Genomic DNA, 25,088 nt, shown 5'->3' with positions numbered 1-25,088 from the left:
ATTTATTATAAAATTTAACTCATTTTTGGGTTTGTTACGAGAAGTTGGTAGAACAAATTACATCTTCGTTGGGTGCTAATGTAAATCACAAAAGTTTCTTGAATTAAAAAAGTGAAGTTTTCCCCCCGGAAAAGCATAGTTTTTCCCTGCACAAAACTCACCTTTTGACGCTTCCGCCGTCTGAATGTTTTGCAAACATGTGTTGAGCAGCAGCAGGAGCAGCAGCGGTGGCAACAACAAACGCACAAAGTGCAACTGCATCTTCATCTTGTTGCTGTTGCTGTTTCTGTTGCTGTGGGGCGATATTTGCTTTTGTTGCTGATAATTGTAGATCTTAATGTTGTTGTTGCTGGAGCGTGGGGCCAATGCGGTGACATCACACTTCCTGCTGCATTTTTTGTGTGTTCCAAGAGATATTTTCTTCCCGCTTTACACAAACAGGATGCTTGGCGGGGGGAGGGGGAGTTGCACCGAAAAACACCGGTTGTTATCACAACAACAACTTGTACGACGGCCGATCAAAACAACAAAATCACACGCGTTAATAAACAATAAACAAATAGCAACAAATAGTGCCGAAACTGCTGATATTATAACGGCTTTGTGTTCTGTTTTGCTATCTCGTCTCTCTCTTTTCGCCCGCCCCACTCTCTCACTGTGTTGTGCAGAACTTTTTGTTGGCTCTTCCTATTGGAATTTTTCGTAGATTTCCGTGGCGTCTCTCCCCCTTATCACTTGGCATACATTAATAGTGGGGCACAAACTCAATTTAAAGCGTGGCCAGTTTTGCATTTATTTTCGGGGGCCTTTAATTCAATTTATTTAACACAATCGCTGTAAACGCCAGCACACACACACGCACAAGTCACACGCACACAGAGAGCAGCAGCACCGCGTCGCTCTGGCCAGCTGTGTTTCGATTTCGATTTTCGACGGGCAAGCGCCAACACGTCCGAACGGGTTCTGGTGCAAGTTTCAAAACAAGGTGGAACAAGATGAAAATCTGGCTCTTCCCCTAAAAAATACCAAATTGTTGAAATTATCACCTAAAAAATCCACACCTGATATTCGAACCAAACCTGATACGCTAATCACATCTGATACTACAACCTCTGGTCGCCCAGATTCGAGTAACGGAATTTTTAAACTTATTCCTTTTAATTTTGTTTTTAAATACAAATGCATAATTTTTACTCAAGTAAGAAAAGCGAAAGAAATTATGTTTTAAGAAACTCTAATTGCCAAAAAAAAAAACAATTTGCTCAGCTAAAATATAGTATTAAATAAATAATTCATTTGTTAATGTTTCATAAACATTTTTGGCTTATTTAATATGATTTTAAATTTGCTTTATGTTTGGCATTTCTTAAAAAAATTTGTTTTTTTATTTATAATTATCTATAATTGTTCAATAGCTGAAACCTAACCAATGTGTGGGTTTTACACATTTTAAAATTTCAGAATGTCCGTAAAACTTGTTTTAAATAGAAATATTTTATTTAATTATTTAATTTAATATATTTAACTATAGTGAAAATTATCAATATAATTTAAATATGCTGCGATTAATGCAGTGTGTACAACGGTCAAAAGTATTGGAAAACTCAAGCAAACCTATCGCAAACCTATCGCTGCGTGTTGCAAAGCGCGCAATCCTCTGAAATTAGTGTTGGCCAGCGCAACTTCAGGTCAGCTGATTATCTTTCGGATGCATTCGGCATCCGTCGGCTCTCTTCGGATTGTATCTAAACCTATAAATACGGGTGCAAGATACAAATTCGAGTTCGAAAAAAAAAATTGTTCGAAAGCAAAGACGCCGCGTTATCTGCGTTATTTTTCACCGTTTGTTGTCCACCCCCCCTCCCCAATCGCCGCACATCGCACACCCCTAATTCGCGAGTGTTTTCGGCATCGTTTTTGTGAATGAAAACCCACAAATATCCCGGATATTTGGTGTCCATTGTGTCGAAAAGGATGTGAACGTGCCGGCGACTCGCAATCCCTGCCAGAATGCACTCATGAGTTCATGAGAATTTGACATTTACCCCGCGATACTTGCAGTTTTCGATTGGTGTTTTGGGTTTGGTGTTTATGTTTGGGTTCGCTTGTGTTGTTGTTGTTGTTGTAGGCTTTGGCGTGGGCTAAGATTGGCGGACACACCCACCCGAAAAAGAAATAGAAACAGCAACAAACAAAAAGTAGTCCACCGCCTGAGTGTTGGTGTGAGCGTACCTGTGTGTGTGTGTGAGAGGGATTCGAGCCGGTTTCGCGCGAGTTAATTGACAAAGCAAACAAAGGCAAACAAGAGCAAACAGCGCGAAAGTAAACAAAGAATGTACCACTGGAAATAAAGAAACAAACAAATCAGAGTTTTTCGTCTGTACCAACAATCTGTTTTGGCAAAAACTCATAACCATGCTCTGTTATACCGTGTAATTAGCAAACGTAATATGGCCAAAAGCCCACCACCACCACCTGCGTTGGTTTCCCCGCTCAACATGGCCAAATTCCTGGCGGCCCTTGGCATCTGCTTTTGGCTCGTCGTTTCGGCCACCGCTCACAACTGTCAGCACCAGCATCCCAAGGCCCATGAGGTGAGTCCCGGAGTCCATCAGTGCACGAATCCAGCACGATGTGAATGTGTTTATATATAAATATGCCCTTTTTGCTTATTGATCAGGATCACCAGACAAGTCGATCTAGTCTCTTAGATCTAATTACAGCTAATAGAGTGAGAATTTAGCTTATGAGTGTTTAGGGAAGCCTATAAAATATATTTAACCCCTTAAAATATTTTTTAAATATTTAAAATCACTTCAAAACCTTAACTTTCGACAGATTTCTACAATTATATCCCATATCTGCCTTAAAAATGAATTATTTAAATATAAAAAGTAGAGTATAAAGACTTCTACTTGCTACGTTTCCAGTTAGTTTATGTGTTCCATATACGTATGTTGCTTGGCAACAACAACAAACGAATTGCCAAACAAAAACAAATCTGGGAAAAGGCTATTTCAGGACCTGGAGAGATGGCGATGCCAAAATGTCAAGACCTTTAGTCACCTGGCAAATTAATATATAAATGTATCGCAATCACAATCGCAACCGCAACTATTTTCAGCAAATCGATTTTTATAAAGGGATTAACCGCAGCAAATTCAATCAAGATTTGGAATGCCGGAAATGTGTTTTATTATATTTTTATGAATGGCCTTTGTTCTTGAAACCCTACATCTTTCATCGAACATTGAAGCCACAAAATGTTAAAATATACTTTCAATAGAAGGCAGAAAATATAATATATAGTAAGAGAATATAAATCTTTATCAAAAAGCGTTTCAATATTCATCAAGGCTTCATTAAATAGTTTAATAATGTCGCAAAAAGACGCTTTGACGTGGCTTTAAAAATAAATTCTGAAAACATCAGATCCTTTAACTTTTTACATATACAAAATAATTTAAGGGCATTTTAGCAACTATTTCCGAAAATTGATTTTTGTTTACAAGTTTTAGCCGTCATTTCATTCAGGAAAATAATAAATAAGTAACGAGATGAAAGGCTTTTCTTACTTATTTTAGTTGTTTTATTTACTTGTTTCGCTAATTTAACTATTGAAAAGGTTAGCTCGAAATTTATTTTAATTTATTATTTGTTTTAAATGTTGTAAAATTTAAGTTTGCACATTTTCGGAGAGTATAAATGCAGATAATAAAAAGCTTTAGTTCTTTTTGGCAAGTTGGAAACATTTTAAAACAGTTTTATGGATTAATATTAATTTTATATTAGACTGTACATCTTCGGCCATTAGAAAGTTAAGCTAAATATCCCTGGAAATACACCTAATTAAATGTAACATGATTTTATTTGTAAAACACCCTCTGGGCTCACATAGAAACACCTGTTAGAGCAACACAAAATCCATCTTTGGGAGCAACACTTTAGTACAGCGTCAGAACTGATGGAATTTTTGGTTTCAGGTCCTTGTCCCTTCTGTATTTGTGTCCTCTGTGCTCATTAGAGAAAGCTCCTAATTGGTCCTGGCTTCACAGGAAATTTATAATTGATTGGTGCTTACGTAGAACGGCCTAATTAGGGCGGAATTAGGGCACTGAGCACTGGAAATTGCCGTTCTCATGAAAAAGCAAGAAACAGAAACTGAAATGGAAACTGAAATTGAATCAGAAACAGAAACAATAACGAGGCAATGGCAACCGCAGCTTATTGACTAATTCCACCGGATAATCATATGCGCATTCAAGATTCCGCCTCGGATTCAGTCTATGCAATGTGGTCGGTCGGTGGTGGTGCTGTGCTGCCGATGGGTATTACCTGGTAACAGGCAACTGCCAACAGGCAACAGACAACTGGCAACCAGTGGTTACCAAACCGCCTCCACCTGCAGCCACCACGATACACACTGGTCTAGTTAAGGTTTAATGTCAGACACTGTCCGCCAACTTGTTGCTCCGTTCTCACTTTGTCTTACTTGACATTACTGGTTTTGTGTTTTCGCCGGGTTTGCCGGGGGGGGATTTTTCTTACATCTTGCTGCTTTCCAATCAACGGCATTTTAATTGGCGCGTCGCCACAAATAAAGGTCGCAGTCAATTGCGCAAAAAAGGGGGGAATTTACATGATTACTGCCGAGTGGCGGTACAGTTGTTCCCCGGCGTAGTTACAATTTCCACAAAGTCAACTTTCGTTGAAGGAAAAATGTTTTTCAATTTATAAACGTTCCTTTCAGGACACTTTTAATTCGGAGAATCAAGAAACTTTCTGTCCTTGAGATGTTACTGCTTGTGGAAACTTGTTATTGTAAGAATTTGATTAATTTCTCTTCTTGGAAAATGTGGGGAAAATTATGTTTCTGGGAAACCAGATACTTGTCATCCTTAGGTTAACTTTCAATTTGTTACTATTTCGCAGAGGAAAAATAATTTCTTCACCTTTAGAGATGTATTCTGTGAACTAGGAAACTCTTTTAATCAATGGGGTTTTTTTTTAAATATTTGTTTGCTCTTTCAGACAGAATAATAAAGTTAAAAACCTTTTAAGGTGCACACATTGTACATTATCTCCTACTTCACGAATAATTAAACGCCCTTAAAATCGTGGATAAACTGCGTTCAGCCAGAGAGTCTTAATTAGCGAGTAACCACTTTGGTTTTCCCCCTTCTTCCGCAAGTAAAAGTGAACTCTGGGAGGCAGGGGAAAATTAATTCAGCGACTGTCTGTCGATAGCTAACGATGCTGTCGAGGTCGCCTGGCGTGTAATTAATTGAATTATCTGTAACTTAAACTGTTGTAAATGCAAAAACAAAAACAGAGACATGAAAACAATCCGCCAGATTGTGTCTCCATTTCGAGGATAAATTTCTGTTGCGCCCGCCTCCCTCGAACTCATCCTGTCGCAAACAGACGGGATAAATGAGTAAATAAATGTGGGCAGAGTCCAGTGACCGATTTGCACCCTGGTAACCTCTAAAATCCCCCGCAGATACCGGTCCAGTTGAAGCCGGGGGCACTCAATTCTAATTAGACTTATATAAATTGAAGAAAGCAACGAAAAAGTAATGTGTAAAAAGAGCTCCGAATTGAATCATTTGTCACGTTGCCTGTGTGCGTGTTCCCCGGGACTGACAGCGATGTCGCGGACTGTACTGACCGGATGATAAGCGGATAAACGCAGGTCCAAAGGGCACTTAAAAATAACAAAAGGAAATTCGTTGAGATCCCCGAAATTGTTGATAGCTTTAAATGGGTGCTAATCGTAAGTAGGGATGTCCGGCATTGAAAATTAAGAAACAATTTGGTAAGAATTATTATATACAAAATTGTTTGCATACTTTTAAATAATATAAAACTTTACAGACTGTACTTATCAGATGAACGCGCAACTGAAGGGCACTCTAAAATTACAACAGATTTTCGTTCAAGCTTTTTAAAAGCGTAAATTAATTTTTTACTCTAATTACGCTTTTGCTCCCTGCTGTTAAGCGGATTTTCTATGAAAGGTTTAAAGGTGTTTTGTTCTAGCAAAAAATTGGCAAATTAAAAAGTTGGAATAAGGCCAATCCAAAAAATTCAGGAGAAAAATAAGGTTGGTTTTAATTTATTGTTAATAACAAGCAGGTGGCTTACATATTAGAATTTGTAATTAATGTATAGACTTTTTATAGTTATTTCCTTATTACATGACCTAAAATTATATAGAAATTATATAGAACTATTATTATTCATAGCTTTATGATGTAATAAGGAAATAATTTCTGATAGTGCCAGTTCTATTTCATTTTCCTTGCTGTTTCAACTAGTTTTTGGTGAAAAATTATCGCTAAACCAATTACACTAAAAATAATCATTATTACCATTTGCACTGCAATCATTGTAATATTCTTTAGATTATTTTTTTTTTTATAAATATAGATTTCTTCATATCTTTACCAATGCCTCGGCGATTGCAACATTTCAATAGTCTCAAATCATTGTTCTTCAGTGGCAAGTCAAATCAAATCATAATCCCTGGGGCTGCAACCACCCGATGGGAACCTTTTACGCGAAATGCAAATGCATTCATATCAGCGATTTGTTTTGCAAACATGTATTTCCATTTACATTTTAAGTGGATAGCCGTCTATCCATGCCACAGCATTTGAGCCCCCCATCCATTCCTCACGATTAAATATTTATCAACTTGAGGAACAAAACTTTGAACAAACAAGTTGCTAGGTAGAAAAAATAAAAAAATATATATATAAAAGTTGCGACAGAGCCAACAAAGAAGCCATTCACAAGACTTTGAAGCATTTTTCTTTGCAAGGAAGAAAAATTCGGAATGAAAAAGGGAAATGGGAATCGGCGGAGGATTTTCCGGTTTTTTTTTCTTCAGTAAAAATTGCGAAGGTGGATAATTTTGTGACTGACAACCCCATTGATTGGATTGCAAGTGTAATTGGCGAATTACGCAGTTTCAGTTACGCAGCTTCAGTTGCAGCCTGTCAAGTACAGATATTCCTCCGAAAAGCTAATTTACATACAATTTAAAATTTGATTTCACTGCTGTGGCATTCAAAGAATTACCTGAAATATTAGATTTATGTTTAGCGATTTGATTGCAGCATCACGATTGTATTGAATTTCCATTGAACGAATCAGCAATTAAAAAGTTAAATTAAAAACAACCATGGGTTTCCTACTAAGCAATTAAAATTTAACAATAAATAACAACAACAGAGTTTTGGGAAATCCTAGATGGTCATTATAATTATTATAATTGTACAAAAAACTAACTTTATTTAAATGCAACTCTAATTTTTAAAGGGAAACTTTCATTTTAAGAAAATCATTTAAGTTTGTGATGTTCTTAAGGGGGGATATACATGTAAGCGGTCAAAATTTGGCCATTTTTCGTGAATTTTTTTTTATAAGAAATAGTCAAGCAATCGTCGTGAAACTTTGGATATAGTTAAAAGTAGAATCAGAGATGATAAAAAAAATTAGTTATAAACAATATTTTACAAAATGGCGGAGTTATGGAACATATGCCGTAGCGCCTCGAGCTTTGAGTTGCCGTGCTATGGACACGATAGAGCTCGTAATTCCTGTCCAAAATCCGTAAACTAAATTTTTTTCTATTCATTACACCTGTATCTTCTATTTGAACCTAAAAAACCAAAAATAAATCAAGACAAAAAAATTAAATTTTAATTTGAAGGAAAAAATGCCATTTTGAGGTGATCAGTTTTCACTTCCCACCCTCTTAAAAAATAGTAATACTCAGTTTTATAACAACCATGTAGGTTCAAATAGAAGATAATTTCATGCTGATCATAATAAAATTTGATTCACTCCGATATGTTACGTAGTTTTTTGTGAATCGTGTCCATAGCATAGGTAGAAATGCAAGAATTTAAAGCTGAGAAAAAGACGTTTAAAGTTTTTGATGCGCCCACGTTTACACTTGTATACCTTGCGTTCATACTTGATTTGAGGCACTTAAAGTTGGAATTCGATGATGAAACTTACACAGTATATTCTTTAAGTAATAAACTATTTTTTAAACAAAAAAAAAAAATTCCCAAAAAAAGTTTGGTTTACATGTATATCCCCCCTTAAATCAAAAAGCCGGGCACTTTGTAAATGTTTACTGTGTCATTTATTACTAGAAAGTGAGTAATACGACCAGCAGCTCGTTCATAACTAAAGCAGTTGCAGCTGCCTTCAGTCTTTCCATTCAATTAAAAATGCTGAAAGCAACAGCAGCAGGTAGCTAGCTAGCTAATATGCGAAGTAAGAGTAGTTGCCATGGCTACCCACCAGTGCCAACTACGTAGCGGAGGTAATCACCGCAAATAGACAAATGGCTAGACATATCAGCCGGCTAGCAAAAATCTGGAATTTATCTCCGCTGCAAGTTCGAGGAAACACGTTTATCCGAGAGCCGCAACGCAACGCAACGTTGGCTGGCTGACGAATGCCGCTTCAGGGCCATTAAACGAAACGCTTTTGAAACAAAAGTCCGGCAACTGGCCAGGCAGCCAGTCCAGCGAGAGAGCAAACAAGTGTCTTCATCAGGAAGAGCTTATGGGTTAAAGTGGAAGTGGGCGGGGTCCTTGCATAAGCCCTTTAAGACTTGTGTACTTGGCACAGTGGATCATCTTTGGCCCTTAATAACAATAGCTTAAAAATAAGGCAGACTATTTTAAAGACTAAATTTATGGTGATAATGATAGGTACCTAATAGTAATAGGTTTTATGTATTATTATATAAATTTGGTAGTTAACAAATCAAGCCTAAACGTTTCTTTTTCCAATTAAGTTAACTGAGAAATATTATTTATACTGTTAAAATAATTTTTAAAATTTTGCTATAAACTTTTAAAGTGTTTCATTCTCCCCTAGTTCATACCACTGCTTTTGTTTTCAATCTTTGGCATCTTCAACTGCAAATTGGAATAACATTTCACTGTCATGAAGTAAAACGTGCCACTTGCAGATTCCAAATTCAATGGCCTGAACAGAACGTGTGGGTCTTAATTCAATTACAAACTAATTAGGCATTGTCTTACTCTCTGAAGTAAAGCATATGTACTTGTGTATTATGAGCCCTTGTTTATACAAATAAATTAATTATTTAGCTTGGCTTTTCTATTTTTAATGATTTATTTATGGAAAGGCACGTGGGATGCTTGGCTGGCTTAAATTGCATTAAGGGATTTTCTGCAAGTGTGAATTCTAGGAATTTTACAAGGTGTTTAGTTTAGTAATAATAAATTCTGTGAAATTCCCTAAACGTTTAATTAAACATTTATAAGCTTATAATTTATTCATTTATCAGAAGACTTCATGCACAATCATTTAAAAACATTTTATTCTTACTAAAAATAGCATTTCTTCACTTTATTTCTTTATAATTTATTATTAACTGAGAAACTCACTCTGTGGTACAGATTAAATAATTTAAAAATAAATTAATGGGAATTTTCCAGCGAAACATTAAATTGCTGGAATTTCACCATTTTATTGCCAGCTCTATTTGTGACACTTTTAGTTCCAGTTAATGCAATTATTCAATTTACTAGACTGCCACCATGCCAATTGAATACATCTGAGTTTTGCGGCGTAAATTGTGTCACTTGAATAGCTCATGATTTTCCGGCTGATCCCGGCCTGATTCCGGGCTAGATCTAGTGCTGCTCAAGTGCCTCAGATTAGCTGCAGTTGTTCATATTTTCAATTAGGTAATATACACAGCCTCCTTTTTTTCGTTGATTTTGCGGTCAAACTGTGAGGTAACGAACGAATTGAGTAAAAATAATCAGTATTCAGCAAACAGATGAGTCACAAACAGATGGAGAGCCAATAAAGCTCTACAAAAGTGGCTCAGCATGTAAAATAGCCATCGGCAAAACCCGGCTCACTAAATATTACAACAAAAATACAAAAAATAATAATGAATAAGAGCAAAGAGGAGATTGAAAAGAGCAGCAGAGCGGCTCCAGAGAATCCAAGAGTGAGAGTGGCGGCCCCAAAGGAAAGTGAAAGCCCCAAAGCAAACGCTCGATTGAAAGCAGCGACTTCGATTGATCTGCCGAACTTAAGAGAGCGTTGAACGCAGGTGACAGTCAGCTGGGAAGCACTCAAAAAATACACTGAAATATGAGGGAATTTATATAGTATTTATTTCTTTAAAATCATGTAAATTTAAAGCAAATATTTCTGCCTTATGCCAATGCTTTCAGTATGCATATAATTTTTAAAAATTGATTATTAATATTTTAAAAATCTGGTTATACCAAAACTGTAATGTCAAGGTCAAAGAAATCATTATTTGCTAATCTTAAATTAGGTTATTCAAAAAAGAAACAGGGCTGATTATATTATTTAATATCAACACAATACAACATCATGCAAATTCCTTTGTTATTTTGATTCAATGACCTCATGAATATTTATAAGCTTTAAATCAAAACCAAAGCATTGCTGAATTTAAATTTGATAACACGATTAATTGATATAATTGATATAATTGATATAATTGATCCTATAAATTATAGGATCATTATATATTTTAGGAATATAAATGATGAAAATGAATATATAATGATCCTATACATTATAGGATCATTATATATTTTAGGAATATAAATCAATTAATCGTGTTATCAAATTTAAATTCAGCAATGCTTTGGTTTTGATTTAAAGCTTATAAATATTCATGAGGTCATTGAATCAAAATAACAGAAAATCAAATATGTTTTGAATTATAACCAGATTTGTTTTTCAAAATAATTATTGACATTCAAACCCGATTTATTTCTTCATTATCCTAATAAAAAATGTACAAAATAGTGTTAATTATTTTGTATTTTGATTATGACTCTACCTTCAAATCAAAATCATCATAAACATATTTTATATTTTTTCTGTAACTGTCTGTTTCCGATTTTACAATCTTGATTTTATACTTGAAATTTTCCCAACCATAAATTAATTATGTTTTTTATTTTCTGTGCAACATTGTTGTGCGGAAGAGAGTGTAAAAGACTGACATGAAGACGCAGAAATGCGACTGACGGACGGAATGAATGGAGTGACTGCCTCCGAGCAAGAGACACTCGTAAATAATTACTCAACCGCCGTCGATGATCGATTCCCGCGCCCAAATTAGCATGCGCAACTGGACAAACCGAACCAAACCAAGCCAAACGCGTTGGCACTTCGTAATACCAGTCAATATGCGTGGCTTGAAGTGTTACCAATTCAGCTAGGTTTGAGCTTATTTGAGAAAATAACACCAGCTTTATTTACAATAAAATTTAAATAAATTTAAGCAGGAATTTTACAAGTTTTTTCCCTTAAATACCCTTGCTTAAAAGCTACCTTCATCTAATTTTTAATATTTTTATCAAAGATTTTAACTTATTTTTTAAGCCAAAATAGCCAGCACAGTTTCGCTTATTTTTTTTGCTACCACTTATTTGTTTGCTTTAAAAGTAAATACGGGAGGTAGTGATCAGGCGGGCGCAGGCGCAACCAACTGTGGCCAACAGCAAAACATTTCTCCTCCTCGCTTTTCTTTGGACGGTTTTGCGCTTTTTCGCGTTTTGGCCTCTTCGAATTGTTACCGTTTCTGCCTTAAACGTGAGTCGCATGGCCAAAACGCTGGACACGCTCGAATGTGTGGCCCACAAACCGAAAAAAATTTGTTAGCCCCCGCTTGAATCTGTGTTAGTATGCAAGCCGGTTGGGCATTACGTCTTATCAGCGATTGAATAAGCCAGCCCATGTGCATGCCGCCGGCATGGTTAGAAAGTGTGGCCAAAAAATATGGTAAACTGGATCATGTCCATCCAGGGCAGTGATGTCATCAATTGTTATAGGGGATTTATTCTTTGGATTCCTCCAAATGCAAATTTTCATTTAAACTTTTACTTTTTAGTTGAAAATTAGTTTAAAAGTCCTTATAGAGCCTTTGAAATTTAGGGTTTTGTTGTGGTTAATGTACAAAAAAGAGTGTGCTTATATTTTCATGTGATATAAGAAATATTTAATAAAATACATTTTACCCCAGTGCCCACTTTTATTATTTTATTAATTTCAATTTGTTTAAAGAATCAATGCAAATAGTATGTAAATCACTTGAAAAACAAAACAGAGCCATTAATTTTTATTGCAACAATTTTGTTGATGTACCAAGTGGTCTGTAGGCCATATTGTCCATGATCTACCGGAAACTTGGCTATAACTCCGTCTTCATCCGGGGTCCAATTCAAAAGACTTAAATCAGCGCCAGCCTAAAAATGTAATAAATTATTTAATATACTATATAATAAATATACTATACTCTACATACCTTATATGGGCAGCTGTGATTGACATTGGTAAAAGACTTCATAAATGAATATATCAAATTGGGAATAAAAAACTTCCTAGGATTCCTAAAGAACTTGCAAATATCCATCGATATGTTGTACATAAATGGATGCCAGCCGCCACTTTCACGCTTAACCATTATGAAATGAATCGAAAACTAGAATTCAGATTAGTTTTTATATAAAGAAAATAGTTTTTTACTGATCTTCAATCACCTCCGATATGGTTTTATTAAACAAAGCTTCAATATTGATCATATTGTGCTTTCTATCTATTGCCTTGATGTTGCACTGCTTGATGATGCCCAATTCGGGGGCACGAAGATCACAAACCAGGGCATTAAATTTGTATGAACCGTTGACCTGGAAAAAAATATAGTTTTAATCCTTAGTTTTGATTTTTAAAAGTAAATATTTATCAGATCTGATCTGATAATGGTTTTCTTTATTACTAGATTTTGTGATAGTTCAGTTTGTTAATTTCGCTATTGATAATTAATTTTTAAATCAAATAAATATTTTTATTTATTTATTCTGTGAAAGCTTACTTACTTGAATAAAGCCAAATGCAATTAACCAAAATAAATATAAATATATCCGCTGCGACCTAGTCATCCTTCCGTTTAAAACCGAAATGTTGGTTTGTAGTAAGGCCAGTGTAAGCCATTTCAAAGCAGTACCCTGATTACTTTTAAATAATTATAATTATAATTGATTTTAAATGATGATTTAAACATAGATATTATTTTTTCAAATTTAACATAATATTCATCAAAATATTTTATTTAAAGCATACTGAACTCCAACAGCCAAAGTCACTTGAAAAACAAAACAGAGCCATTTATTTGTAACGCACTAATTTTGTTGACGTACCAAGTGGTCTGTAGGCCATATTGTCCATGATCTACCGGAAACTTGGCTATAACTCCGTTTTCATCCGGGGTCCAATGCAAAAGACTCAAATCTGCGCCAGCCTAAAAATGTAATAAATTATTTAATATACTATATAATAAATATACTATACTCTACATACCTTATATGGGCAGCTGTGATTGACATTGGTAAAAGACTTCATAAATGAATATATCAAATTGGGAATAAAAAACTTTCTGGGATTCCTAAAGAATTTGCAAATATCCACAGTCATGTCGTACATAAATGGATGCCAGCCGCCACTTTCCCGCTTAACCATTATGAAACGAATCGAAAACTAGAAATCAGATTAGTTTTTATATAAAGAAAATAGTTTTTTACTGATCTTTAATCACCTCCGATATGGTTTTATTTAAAATGGCTTCAATATTGATCATATTGTGCTTTCGATCGATGGCCTTGATGTTGCACTGCTTGATGATGCCAAATTCCGGGGCACGAAGATCACAAACCAGGGCATTAAATTTATATGAACCGTTGACCTTGGGAGAAAGGTAGTTTTAAACGTAAATGTAATTGTTTTCTTTAGATATTTTTCCTACATGGTTATTCAGCCAAACTAGACTTAAAAATATAGCCAGCGAGCTGATCATGACTTTCTTTATTACTAAAATATGGTGCCTTCGTAATCCATGATAGTTTAGTTTGTTAATTTCGTTTTAATTGTTTATAATTTGTGATGACATAATAAATGGTTATTTATTTTTGATTTGGAATTTGAAGGCAGCTCTGATTTTATATAACAATAAATCAAAGAAATTGATTTTAATGACACATCAGACTACTTTTCTTTTACACATTTTCTCTTAAAAAAAACTTCAAACTCTATGAAAGCTTACTCACTTGTTTAAAGCCAAATGTATTCACCCAAAATAAATATAAATATATCCGCTGCGACCTGCTCATCATTCCGCTTAAAATCGAAATGTTGGTCTGTAAGCCCAAAGTCAGATATTTCAGTGCAGTTCCCTAATTGCTTTTAAAGGCTTTGTAATTGCTTTTTAATTATGATTAACCCAATTAATGACATTTTTTGAATTGAATTAAACTGATTTAATATTCATAAAATATAATATAGTTTAAGAGTCACTTGAAAAATAAAACAGAACCATTGATTTGCATTGCCGAGCTCTTGTTGATGAACCAAGTGGTGTGTAAACCATATTGCCCATGATCCACTGGCAGTTTGGCCAAGACTCCATCTTCGTCTGGGGTCCATTGCCAAAGACGCATCTCAGTGCCGGCCTTCAATAAAATGGCAATGAAATAATTTATTATCGAAAGGCAATTCACAACACAGAGCGACTCACCAAATATGGACAGGTGTGATTGACATTTGTGAATGGCTTTAAAAACGTATATAGAAAATTGGGAACGAAGAACTTCCTGGGGTTCCTGAAGAATTTGCAAATGTCCACGGTCATGTCGTACATAAACGGATGCCAACCGCCGCTCTCTCGTTTAACTATTTTAAAATGAATAGTTTACTGCAAAATGCAATATTAACACTTGGAAAGATGTACAAAATGTTTATTTTAGATTTTCAAAATACCTCTGAAATGCTTTTATTTAAGAAAGCTTCAATGTTTATCATATTGTGCTTTCGATCGATGGCCTTGATGAGACACTGCTTGATGTCAGCCAGTCCGGGAGCATAGAGATCACATCTCAGGGAATTGAATTTGTAGGAACCCTTGAAACGGTATGGTTTTTACTCTGAATTCCTCAATGATATTACATTTAGACCCACATGGTTATAACCTATGTTATTCAGACAGCGCAGGTAGAAGTAAAAACGTTGCCACCTGTTCATTCTACCGTTTTAAACTGCGATTTTTAGCTTATATTTAAACGATGAGACATGCTAGTTGAGTACCAAATATGTTTTTAATAGTCCAAATTATAAAAGACACGAGCATTTAACAAACAGTATCAATTTTTTAAATATTGAAATCAAAGTTAAAACGGTAGAAATAGATTCTATATCATTCAAAATAATTTAGAATCTATATTAAACTTTTAATTTACATATTTATAGATTTTATTTTTAGCTTGCAAGATCTTGTATATTGCAAGCGTTGCTAAATTTAATTAGGCTTACGAAATCTCGGAGGTTTCCCTGGTTTATTCATAATTAAATCCCCCAAGTCCCAAATTTTTTTTTTAGCCACCGAATAAGTCATTAAAAAATCAATTAACTGCATTTTTCGTGACTAATGATGCTGCCATAAATGTCAGAGTTGGCCATTGTAAAAGTATCGGGTCCATTAATGAATGCAGTCAGTGTTTAACGGTTCGCATCTCGATGCATTTGGGTTGCATTAATGCCGCAGAGATATTGACACCGCCATACAGTATCCCCCTCCTCCATAAGACACCAATCCTCCGCCAATGACAGCAAACGCATCGAGCTGCCTGCCTGCCCGTCTAAATACCATTGTGCGTCATCATCTTTCACCTGCCAAACGTTTCGCAGATGATTTGTAATTTGTGCGGTTTTTCAAACGCTTTTTTCAATGCACTCGACCGCAGAGGAGGGGCGGGCTATGCTCCAAGGGGGATCATGCTGCTCCAAGTTGGGCACGATCAATGTGAAGATCGTACATTATGTTGCTTATTCAGTTTTTTTTCGAGGGTCGTTGTCACGATTATTGCCGGCTTAGGGAGATACGACTCTTTGATGGCCTGAGCTAAGATTACTTATCGCACTGGCTGGGCGTTGTCCCAGAGGGGATGACATCTCGGAAATGATATGGCACATTGGCCAAGCACGTGATAAGAAGCCTAATGACAAGAGGTTAATCTTAACAAAGATCAAGAGGCTTTGAAGTTTTTTAATTAAATTTTTCAGGCACAAATTTAATTAAGCTTCAGCCTCTTAATTACAATATTATTTTAGTAAGCCCAAAATAATTTTTGGGTATCAATTTACTTGACAAATATGGTTTTAAAAGTAAACAATGACGTCTTGAAAATGAAAAATCGATATTGTCATGTCATGTTACTGTTTCCCAGTGCAGTGCTGATCCCAAGTCATTAGAGCTTCGATGACTTTGATGATGGGGATTCAAGATAAATCTCGAGGCTTGGAGTGGCACTGGAACCACCGCCACGCCGCTGTTTGCTCAGCTCATTTCAATGCCAAACTCTTTTGTCAGATCAAGCGATTGCCACAACTATTGTTGTTCTTGGATAAATAGGAATTTTTACACCGGGTTCGTTCGTGCAGGTGTCTTGAATTGCCATTTAGCCGGCAGTGTTACAGAGTGAGAACACCTCGACAACCACTTCCCACGACATCGCCTTCGAGGCGAAGCAGGGACACATGGTGGTGCTCCATCAATTAAGGCGACTAAGCTGTCTGCCAATTCAGTTCTTGTGTGCAAATTAGCTTTATTATCATTTCCATTGCCTTTTGTCGAAGCTGTCTGGCCTTTGATATAAATATATGTAGCATAGGTACACTCTTTTCATGGCTGCTGTTTATTTTTTCAGCCCTAAAGATACTTGTCTTGTGCTTTCGCTTTTATGGAAAGACCATTACCTTTCCAGCAGTGTTGCCCTTTTAGGTATTCAGCAAAAAAAAGCTTAAGTTAGTTAGACTTAAATAGAAGCAACAATCAAATAAAGTATTTAGATATATTGACAGAATATTTCTTATAATAAGATATCCAAAATATCCCAGAAATTATCTGCAATTACTGCCTTTAAAATTGACCAATTTGAGTAGCTAATTTGACAGCACTGCAAACCCTGGAAAGAGCCTTTTACGACCATTTTCTGTCCTTAAAAAGGGGCGGGACAGACAACCTCTAATGTACACAGTTGATAAGTGTATTTGGCAGCATATTTTTAGCATATTTTATCCGCACTTGAGCGTATCATCTCCGAGATGTTGAGACGTCGCGACGTCGATGACAAATTTATGCTGATGAGTGTCAAGTGCTCAGTCTCTCTGTCGTCTGTCTGTCTGACTGTCATCAGATCAGCTATCTATCTATCTGTGCAGCATCCCAAAGGCCGCCATGCATATTCAACGAAGACATCTAATTTATTCCTAATAATTGGCACACATTGCACAATGCGAGGCACAAAACAATGGGTTGAATTAAAACCCAAAAACCCCCCAAAAAAATAAAACAAAATAATAAGCTTGGGCCGCGCAAATCATTGACATTTGGATGTGCCAATCGTTCGACATTTTGGGGGGCAATTTAAAATTAATTTCCCTGCAATTTGTACGGACCAATTACCGTCGTGTAGCTGCCTTTTTATGTTACTTTTTGTGTGGCCTTTGTCTGACTAGATGTCGTCATTTAATAGTTAACAACGAACAATTTCGCTTTCGTTTAAGCTCCGCTGAGTGATTTCTTGATTTCTACACCGCTCACACTCTCCCTTTCCTTAGCCTTTCCTTGCCTTGCCTTAACTATCTACTATAAATATCTCATCATCTGGCCATCTTCCGTTTTATAGGTCGTCCATGGCGTGCGCATCCAACTGGCTGATGGCGATGATGACGCCGTCGCTGGAGATACGGACTCAGCCAGGCATAGCGTGCGCCGGCGCAGCGTTGCCGCCGAGCAGCCGCTGCGCATTCTCCTGGTGTACGACGATTCCGTTTACAGGTGAGTGGAATTACAGTTGTAGTCAGACATATAAACACTCTGAAAAGTAAATTAAATAAGTTCTAAAATATATTAAAATTAATTTATAATAAACAAAACCCAGGCAAGGGCAGATGCCCTTTTAAAAGGCTACAACATAAAATATTTTAAGCCACAGATAAGGTAACTACTATTTCCCAGTTTTTCTTAGTGTAAATCCCTGCTCTAGCTCGACAAAAAATTGGCTTTAATTGCACTTTAATGGCAGCCAGCCAAGCAGACAGAAAAACAGTTTACAATTTGACTTGGCCGAATGTCAAGTTAACATAAAGCCGCGCACAAGCGAGAAACAGCTCACTCTCCGAACCGTTTTGGCCATTTGGCCATGCACCGTTACCGCCGCTCTGTCGTTGAGTAACAACACTTTTGGGTCCAAAATTGGTTTGAGGTGTGCGCGGTGTATTTGTGCGCAATTTGTCCCAATAAAAAAAAAACCAACACAGTGGGCCGAGGTGTCTCCTAAGGTTATCCCCAGTCACAGTCCCAGTCCCCAGACCAAGTTCCAGCCCCACCGATTGCTTCGTTCACATGGCCAGTGGTTGAGCTCCGGAATCCGCTCGATCCACGCGATCGATTGGCAGCGGGCAAGGTCAGCAGGAAAGCGTAGAGTTGACTCTACACACTTGGCTACACTTGGCTTTAATTTTGGGTTTCAGTATCGTTTCGTTGCGATGAATAATTCAGCCGCAAATAAGTGACTCAAACAGGTGCTAACAGGCCCACAATTAGCTGCTACGCGAAGTGGACAGTTGTTAACAAATATCTAGTGACAATGATGTGTAAAGTTGTAAGCCAAATTTGTTAAGAGATTTTACTTCCTTACTTTGCCTTCGTAATTGGATTATGAGTTTAAGGTTAACATTGGTTAAGACATTTTTATAAATGTGGAATATTAGTTTTTATACTTTTGAAAGCAGTGAAGGAGTCATTTCAGCAGAGTATAAGGGGTTACTTCGAAAATTTCTGAAAAATTTCGGCTTCCTAAAGATAGTTTCATTTCTTGTTAAGGAGTAAATTCAAAGGATTTTTGGGTTTTTGTTAATATAAAAAGAGCTGAAGTCTTTGTAAAAGAAAAGAAAGCTTGCTATCTGTATTTTTGTTAACGCCCTGAATTAATTGTTAATGCAAATTAGCTGTGAAAGCCCATTATTAACCCATAAATGTTATTCACCCCTGAATCCAAGCATGAAAAACGAAGTAAACTCATGCATTCATCCCATAAATTCACCCGTAAAACACATATTCATTCATGTAACTCTTAAAAATTGTTTATTTACGGTTGAATTCAGATTTAAACTGAAGCTTAAACTTTATCTTAAAGTTCTTTGTAATGTTTAGCAACATATTTCTCTGTTTTAAAATTCATCTTTCAGAAACCATATAAATCGCAAACAAAGTAATAAAGCAAACCCATAAATCCAGTTATAAACACCGGAAAACAGTAATAGAAAAAACACGTAAATTAATTTAGTTGCCAAGGTTTCTTTTTAAATGAAAAACCAAAGCCACAGCTCGCCAGATTTTGCCGGAATTTGCAATTTACCTTTAGTAAACATGCCTCCTACAGATGCTTTTGAGATGTTTTGACACCAATCCTTTTGCTCTGAAAATTCCCAGAATTAATAAACAACTATTTTCCTATTTTTTCCATGGCTAACCACCTGCTGTGCAGACTTGAAGAGGAGAAATTTAATTTAATAAATGTGAGTTGACATTAATAATACCTGGAAGCCGAGCTGAAGAATTTTATTTAACCCGTTCACCCACTTTTACAGGACACCGTGCTGCCGGAGGCCGTGCAGTTCTGGGAACAGGCCCTCATGGTGCGGGAGACCAAGGGCGTTATTCGCCTCAATAGGTGGGTTCTGGGTTCGAGTTCCTGCACAAAAGACAACAGCACACCGAAAATGTATTAAATTATTCATATGTTTTGCAATCTGCTACGGTTTCCAGGAAATGCGACAGCACCCAGGTTTACGTTAAGAACGGCCACACCCACTGCATCGACCACTGCAAGGCGACGACCATGTGCGGCGAGGTCCAGGTTCCCAACGAGCACTTGGATGTAAGTATCCCCGGCCCAGGTGTCCCCAGAACCCCAATTAATATTTAAATTTGCTATGCACAACATAATTGAGCAGACATTCTTGGGGGAAAACTCTTGTGGCAACCAATTTATAATAACTATTATTTACAAGAAAGACCTTGAACAAAATACCTGCTGCTTAAATAAATTATTCGTTGAGTTTTAAACGGGTTTAAGCATAAAAAAGAGAGCAATTGCCACACTTACTTGTGGTATATTTGGTGGCCTACAAGACACTTGAAAAAATATAGTTTTAATAGGAATAACATAATATTTTCTTTATTCTTTTACTCAAAATTTGTTTAGGTCTGTCGCGTCTGCAATGCCACTGGTCAGAACTGCAGGATCGATAGCAATACGCAGCCTGGAGATGGTATAGAGAACGCAGATTTCGTGTTCTATGTATCCGCCAGGCAGACGCAGCGTTGCTTCAAGGGCCTGACGGTGGCCTATGCGGCCCATTGTCAACAGGAGGCGGCACTGGATCGTCCAATTGCAGGACATGCCAATCTGTGTCCGGAGAGCATAAGCACCAAGCCGCAGGAGCTGCAGACTCTGATCTCCACCGTCAAGCATGAGATTCTTCATGCCTTGGGCTTCTCCGTTAGCCTGTACGCCTTTTTCAGGGATGATGAAGGCAAGCCCCGGACGCCCAGAAAGTCGGATACAGGCAAACCGTACCTGAATGAAAAGTGAGAGAAGCCTTTTTGATGGAATATTTTACCTGAAATTAATTCTATCTCCTTTCAGATTACAGATCCATCAGTGGAGCAACGACACCATTCGCAAGGTGGTGCGGGAGAACTGGTCTGTGCGTGGCGGCCATGTCAACAAGGTGGTGGACATGATGGTCACGCCTCGCGTGGTGGCCGAGGTTCGTGCCCATTTTGGCTGCGAGAAGCTGGAGGGCGCCGAGCTAGAGGATCAGGGTGGCGAGGGCACTGCCCTGACCCACTGGGAGAAGCGCATACTCGAGAACGAGGCCATGACTGGCACTCACACACAGTCGCCGGTTTTCTCGCGCATCACCCTGGCTTTGATGGAGGACTCTGGCTGGTATAGGGCCAACTATTCCATGGCCACACCGCTAACCTGGGGCAGGAATCTGGGCTGTGCGTTTGCCATGCGCAGCTGCAAGGACTGGATACAGATGAATCATGCCAGGTGAGCAAGAGAAAGTGTGTTGTTATGTTGAAATCTACATTTTATAATGTTTATCTGTTAAAGGGGACGCTCTATACATCCATTCTGCTCGAAGGTCAAGCAGGATCCCCTACAGACCGAGTGCACCGATGACCGCAACTCGGTGGCCTTGTGCAATCTTATACGTCATGAGTTCGAGCTGCCCAAGAGCTACCAGAACTTTGACAGCCTGAATCATGTAAAGGATGGTGAGGAAGGCTTCTATGGTGGATCTGTCTCCCTGGCGGATCATTGTCCTTATATACAGGAGTTTACCTGGCGCAGCAAGAACGTGATAGTAAGGGGCTCCCACTGTCGTTTCACAGAGAATAATCCAAGTAAGAGGTGAACTTAAGAAACTGGAACTACTTTTGCTAACTCTTTCCTGAATTTCCTTTCCAGAGCCCGAGAAGAACTTTGCTCTGGAGAGCTACGGCGATGGCGCCAAGTGCTTCGACCATAGCGAATCCATGTGGGAGGAGCGCTCTTGCCACCAAACCCGCGAGTGGCAGCACTGGGGCAGCGGCTGCTACAAGTACGACTGCTTCGATGGCAGACTCCACATCTTGGTGGGCAACTACAGCTACAAGTGCTCCTTCCCTGGGCAAAAGCTGTCTATTAGGATAGCTGCCAATGGGTGGCTGCACAAGGGCGCCATCATGTGCCCGCCCTGCCACGAGCTCTGCGGTGCGCAGTTTGCTGCCCAGGGCAAGCAGTGTCGACCGGGCGAGGAGCCCGATCCGCTCAACAAGTATCCCCGCGATAGCCTCGCCTGTGCAGCGGCCAGCGAGTTGTCCAGTTCCGTGGCCATAATAATCAGCGCAGCTGCTTTCCTGCTCCTGCAACGTGGGCTCAGTTAGGCTCACTCGGGGGAGACAGTGTGCAGATTTACTCGCTTCGCTCTCTCGGTGTATTTAGTGAAATTTGTACATTTTAGCTGTAAGATATAAGCTCAACTTGTCTAAATGTAGGTCGGTCTTAAGTGTAATAATACTCCCAGCATACGATAGGGTCGGTTTTAGCAAAGAATCGTGGATACTCGAACTAATTTTCAAACAAAAAATGTATATTTTATCAAGAAACCCACAGATTTAAATTTAAATGTGTAGGAATTTGCTGAGGCTTCATGATTACTTTCTATCTTTCTATTAAAATTTATATTGTTCCAGTGTTTATAACTAAATAATTAAGATGAAAGTTCCCAAATATTGCTCAAATATCATAGATAACTTGTATTTTGTATCTTTTCTTTCCAATTTTTTGCTTCCTTATAAATCGACCCATCTTACCAAACTTGTAGCTATGTAAACGTAATCGTATGTGGTCCATCCCCCCAATATGTGATCTTTGTTAAGTGTGCCCAGCGGATTTTTCTCGTATTTTTTTGTAAGTCGGAAATCTTTAATTCCAAACTAAACGCTTTAAAGAGCATCTTAGTTTCTTGAATACATTCCAAAGTCTATTTGGGACAATTGTTAAAAAACTTTGTTATTTATTATGAATATGGTTTTCGAAATTCGTTGATTGCCTTGTGATTTATGTATTCGATATAGTTTTGCCTAAGTTTCATTTGGTTTTTTCGTCTACCCGCTGCCTAACTCGAGCATTTAAGATTTCCAAAACTCAGCCCTCAAAATGTATTCTTAAGAAATAAACTTGAATTGTGAATAAACCAAGAATTAATACTTGTAAACTAAAGTGTCTTTTTATTGAAATACTTAGGGGTAATCCAGCTCCTCGACTATTTCATAGAGAATGGCGCCTTCGGTGTCCTTGGTGGAAGATTCTGTGGCTAACGGAAACTTTTTAGACGAAGCTTTTGGCACACTGCCCTTCGTTTTGCTGGGCTTGGCAGGTGTCTTTATGAGCTTGGAACTGTGAAGAAAAAAGGATTTACTAATCTAATCTAAGTTCTTAGAAGGATCTGTTAAACCTACGCCTTGGTCAGTTCCTCCAGCATGGGCAGCAGTGTGGAGCGTGAAACCCCTCGTGATTCCTCTTCGGCCAGCTCCTTGGGATGTGCCTGTCGCTTGTGCGATCTGCAGTTAGAGCCATTGGAGAATTCCCTGCCGCAAAAGTTGCACTTGTACGGCCGGATGCCTGTATGCAGGATGAGATGCGCCTTCAAGGTTTTGCTTCTCTTGAAGGACGAACCGCAGACATCGCATTTATACTGCCGTTCGTCTGAGTGTACCAATTTGTGTTTGTTAAAGGTACGCCGGGTCTTGAGCTTCATGCCGCATATGTTGCACTTGTAGATGTTGGCACTGTGCGTATCTGAATGGATCTGGAAAAGGTTGGGATTTGATTCAGAAAAGTAGCATTTTCAGGTTACTTCTTTACTTACCTTTAATCTCGCCTTATTCTTAAAGCGTCTGTGACAGTCGGGGCACTCAAAGGGACACTCGTCGGTGTGGACCAGCTTGTGATCCTTGAGTCCTGTGATGTACTTGAAGCCCTTGCCGCAGAGGTCACACACAAAGGGCTTGATGCCCTTGTGAACGCCCTCAATGTGCCGCTTAAGTGTGCCCGGCGTGGTGAATCGTTTCTCGCAGTGTGGACAGGAGTTGTCCGCCTTGAGTTTGGCGGGCAAATGAGAGCGATAGTGGATGTGGAGTTGGCTGTTTGTGGGAAACTCTATGCCGCATTGATTGCACTCCAGCTTGGGCAGATCCGCGGGCATCACGTTGTGCACTTCCAGCATGTGTCGCTTATAAGCCTTTGGCTTCTTGTAGGGTTTGCTGCAGATGCTGCACTTGTAGATGGCGGGCTCGTCGTCTTCCTCTGCGAGATTCTCGGTGGAGAAGTTTTCTTCTTCATCTGCTTCCTGTGTCTCCTGGCTGAGTTTAGCTTTGAGTTCTGTTTTTTGGAGTATTTCCTGAGATTCTTGCTCTTGTGCGGTTTCTTCGTAGGCTTCAATGTTGTAGTTTTCCTCAATTATTTCAGACTCCTCATCGAATTCCTCCTCGGGTATGTGCTTCACTTCCTCTATGCAATCGGGGGCCTCCTGCAGCTCCACCTCCTCCTCTACAGTTTGCAGCTCTTCCTCTATAATTTCTACTGTTCCCTCTAAAAAGGCATCTTCACCTGGAACTTCTTCCACTATTTCTTCTACTGTTTCCTTTAGAGGAATCCTTTTTGTGTCCCGGGACATCAAGTGCTTCCAGTCGTTGTCCACCAAGCCGCAATCTTGTCGCAGTTCCTCATAGTCCACTGAAGCTCCCGGTTTTGTGGCCGTCTGCAGTCTGTTGAAAAGCGTTTGGACTCTTCGCACTCTCTCCGAGAATTCCATGAGGCTCTCCATCATGGTGAAGCATTCAACACACAGGTGATTGCTCAGCTCATCCACCTGTTTGATCTGGAATGTTTGGTTTACTTGGAGCACAGTTTATGTTGTAAACAAATAATAATTACATCAACCCAAAAGTATTTTCCTATGGTCATGGCCAGCATATTCGTCCAGGACTGAGATTCAGCCGCCTGGGAGTACACATTTCGGTTCTGGGGATGATCCTTGGCGCACAGGCGACACCATCGCTGCCAAATAAATACGTTGGTGGCCTCTGTTTCCGAGAGGCACGTCGTCATGTTTAAAAATCATTTAAAAAATCACTTTTTGGTTTGTTTTGATGGACAACTCTGCTTTTGCAAGAAGACCAGGGCTGGCGAAGGCCGGAAGCAAGCAGGGATGGTGGCTGTCAACGCTGGTTCCGGTTCACTAAGGGGTAGTTCCTTAACAAACAGTTTTATTTATGATTTTGATATTATAATATTTTACTTCTTTAATTTTATTAATTTATTTATTAATTTATTAATTTATCAAATAATTTTTAAGTTTTT

General features: G+C 38.2%; 6 protein-coding genes across 6 annotated transcripts in view; 1 reads left to right on the top strand and 5 right to left on the bottom strand.

Annotated features, from left to right (window-relative positions):
• Meltrin (meltrin) overlaps positions 1-958 on the bottom strand; it is a 37,180-nt gene extending 36,222 nt beyond the window's left edge. The window contains exon 1 of the mRNA XM_017182645.3: positions 162-958. Coding sequence (XP_017038134.1) covers positions 162-267 — 106 coding nt within the window. The 5' untranslated portion in view covers positions 268-958. The remainder of the gene's footprint in view (positions 1-161) is intronic.
• An 839-nt stretch (positions 959-1,797) lies between these two features.
• Invadolysin (leishmanolysin-like peptidase, invadolysin) lies at positions 1,798-22,946 on the top strand. The gene is made up of 9 exons (XM_017182670.2): positions 1,798-2,594; positions 17,790-17,941; positions 19,653-19,683; positions 19,756-19,838; positions 19,934-20,045; positions 20,373-20,758; positions 20,817-21,230; positions 21,294-21,586; positions 21,651-22,946. The coding sequence occupies exons 1-9, from the start codon at positions 2,451-2,453 to the stop codon at positions 22,106-22,108; spliced, it is 2,073 nt and encodes a 690-aa protein (XP_017038159.1). The 5' UTR covers positions 1,798-2,450; the 3' UTR covers positions 22,109-22,946.
• LOC108085833 (uncharacterized) lies at positions 12,144-12,995 on the bottom strand. The gene is made up of 4 exons (XM_017182591.1): positions 12,933-12,995; positions 12,597-12,743; positions 12,362-12,538; positions 12,144-12,302 (listed from the first exon to the last, which is right to left on the bottom strand). The coding sequence occupies exons 1-4, from the start codon at positions 12,993-12,995 to the stop codon at positions 12,144-12,146; spliced, it is 546 nt and encodes a 181-aa protein (XP_017038080.1).
• On the bottom strand, positions 13,196-13,906 carry LOC108085834 (uncharacterized). Its single transcript, XM_017182592.1, has 4 exons — positions 13,856-13,906; positions 13,649-13,795; positions 13,414-13,590; positions 13,196-13,354 (listed from the first exon to the last, which is right to left on the bottom strand). The coding sequence occupies exons 1-4, from the start codon at positions 13,904-13,906 to the stop codon at positions 13,196-13,198; spliced, it is 534 nt and encodes a 177-aa protein (XP_017038081.1).
• LOC108085835 (uncharacterized) lies at positions 14,400-15,126 on the bottom strand. The gene is given in 4 exon segments (XM_070287187.1): positions 14,400-14,558; positions 14,624-14,800; positions 14,866-15,006; positions 15,064-15,126. Coding segments are annotated over 4 exon segments (540 nt in total).
• On the bottom strand, positions 22,932-24,924 carry LOC108085902 (zinc finger protein weckle). Its single transcript, XM_017182671.3, has 4 exons — positions 24,663-24,924; positions 23,596-24,606; positions 23,186-23,535; positions 22,932-23,123 (listed from the first exon to the last, which is right to left on the bottom strand). Exons 1-4 carry the CDS (start codon positions 24,834-24,836, stop codon positions 22,967-22,969), a joined length of 1,692 nt encoding a protein of 563 aa, XP_017038160.1. The 5' UTR covers positions 24,837-24,924; the 3' UTR covers positions 22,932-22,966.
• Between the last annotated feature and the right edge of the window lie 164 nt (positions 24,925-25,088).

Source organism: Drosophila kikkawai, chromosome 3R (assembly GCF_030179895.1).
Source record: "Drosophila kikkawai strain 14028-0561.14 chromosome 3R, DkikHiC1v2, whole genome shotgun sequence".
In the NCBI taxonomy this organism is placed as follows: Eukaryota; Metazoa; Arthropoda; class Insecta; order Diptera; family Drosophilidae; genus Drosophila; species Drosophila kikkawai.
Note: the sequence above shows the minus strand (reverse complement) of the source record. Positions and strands in the feature narration are given on the sequence as shown.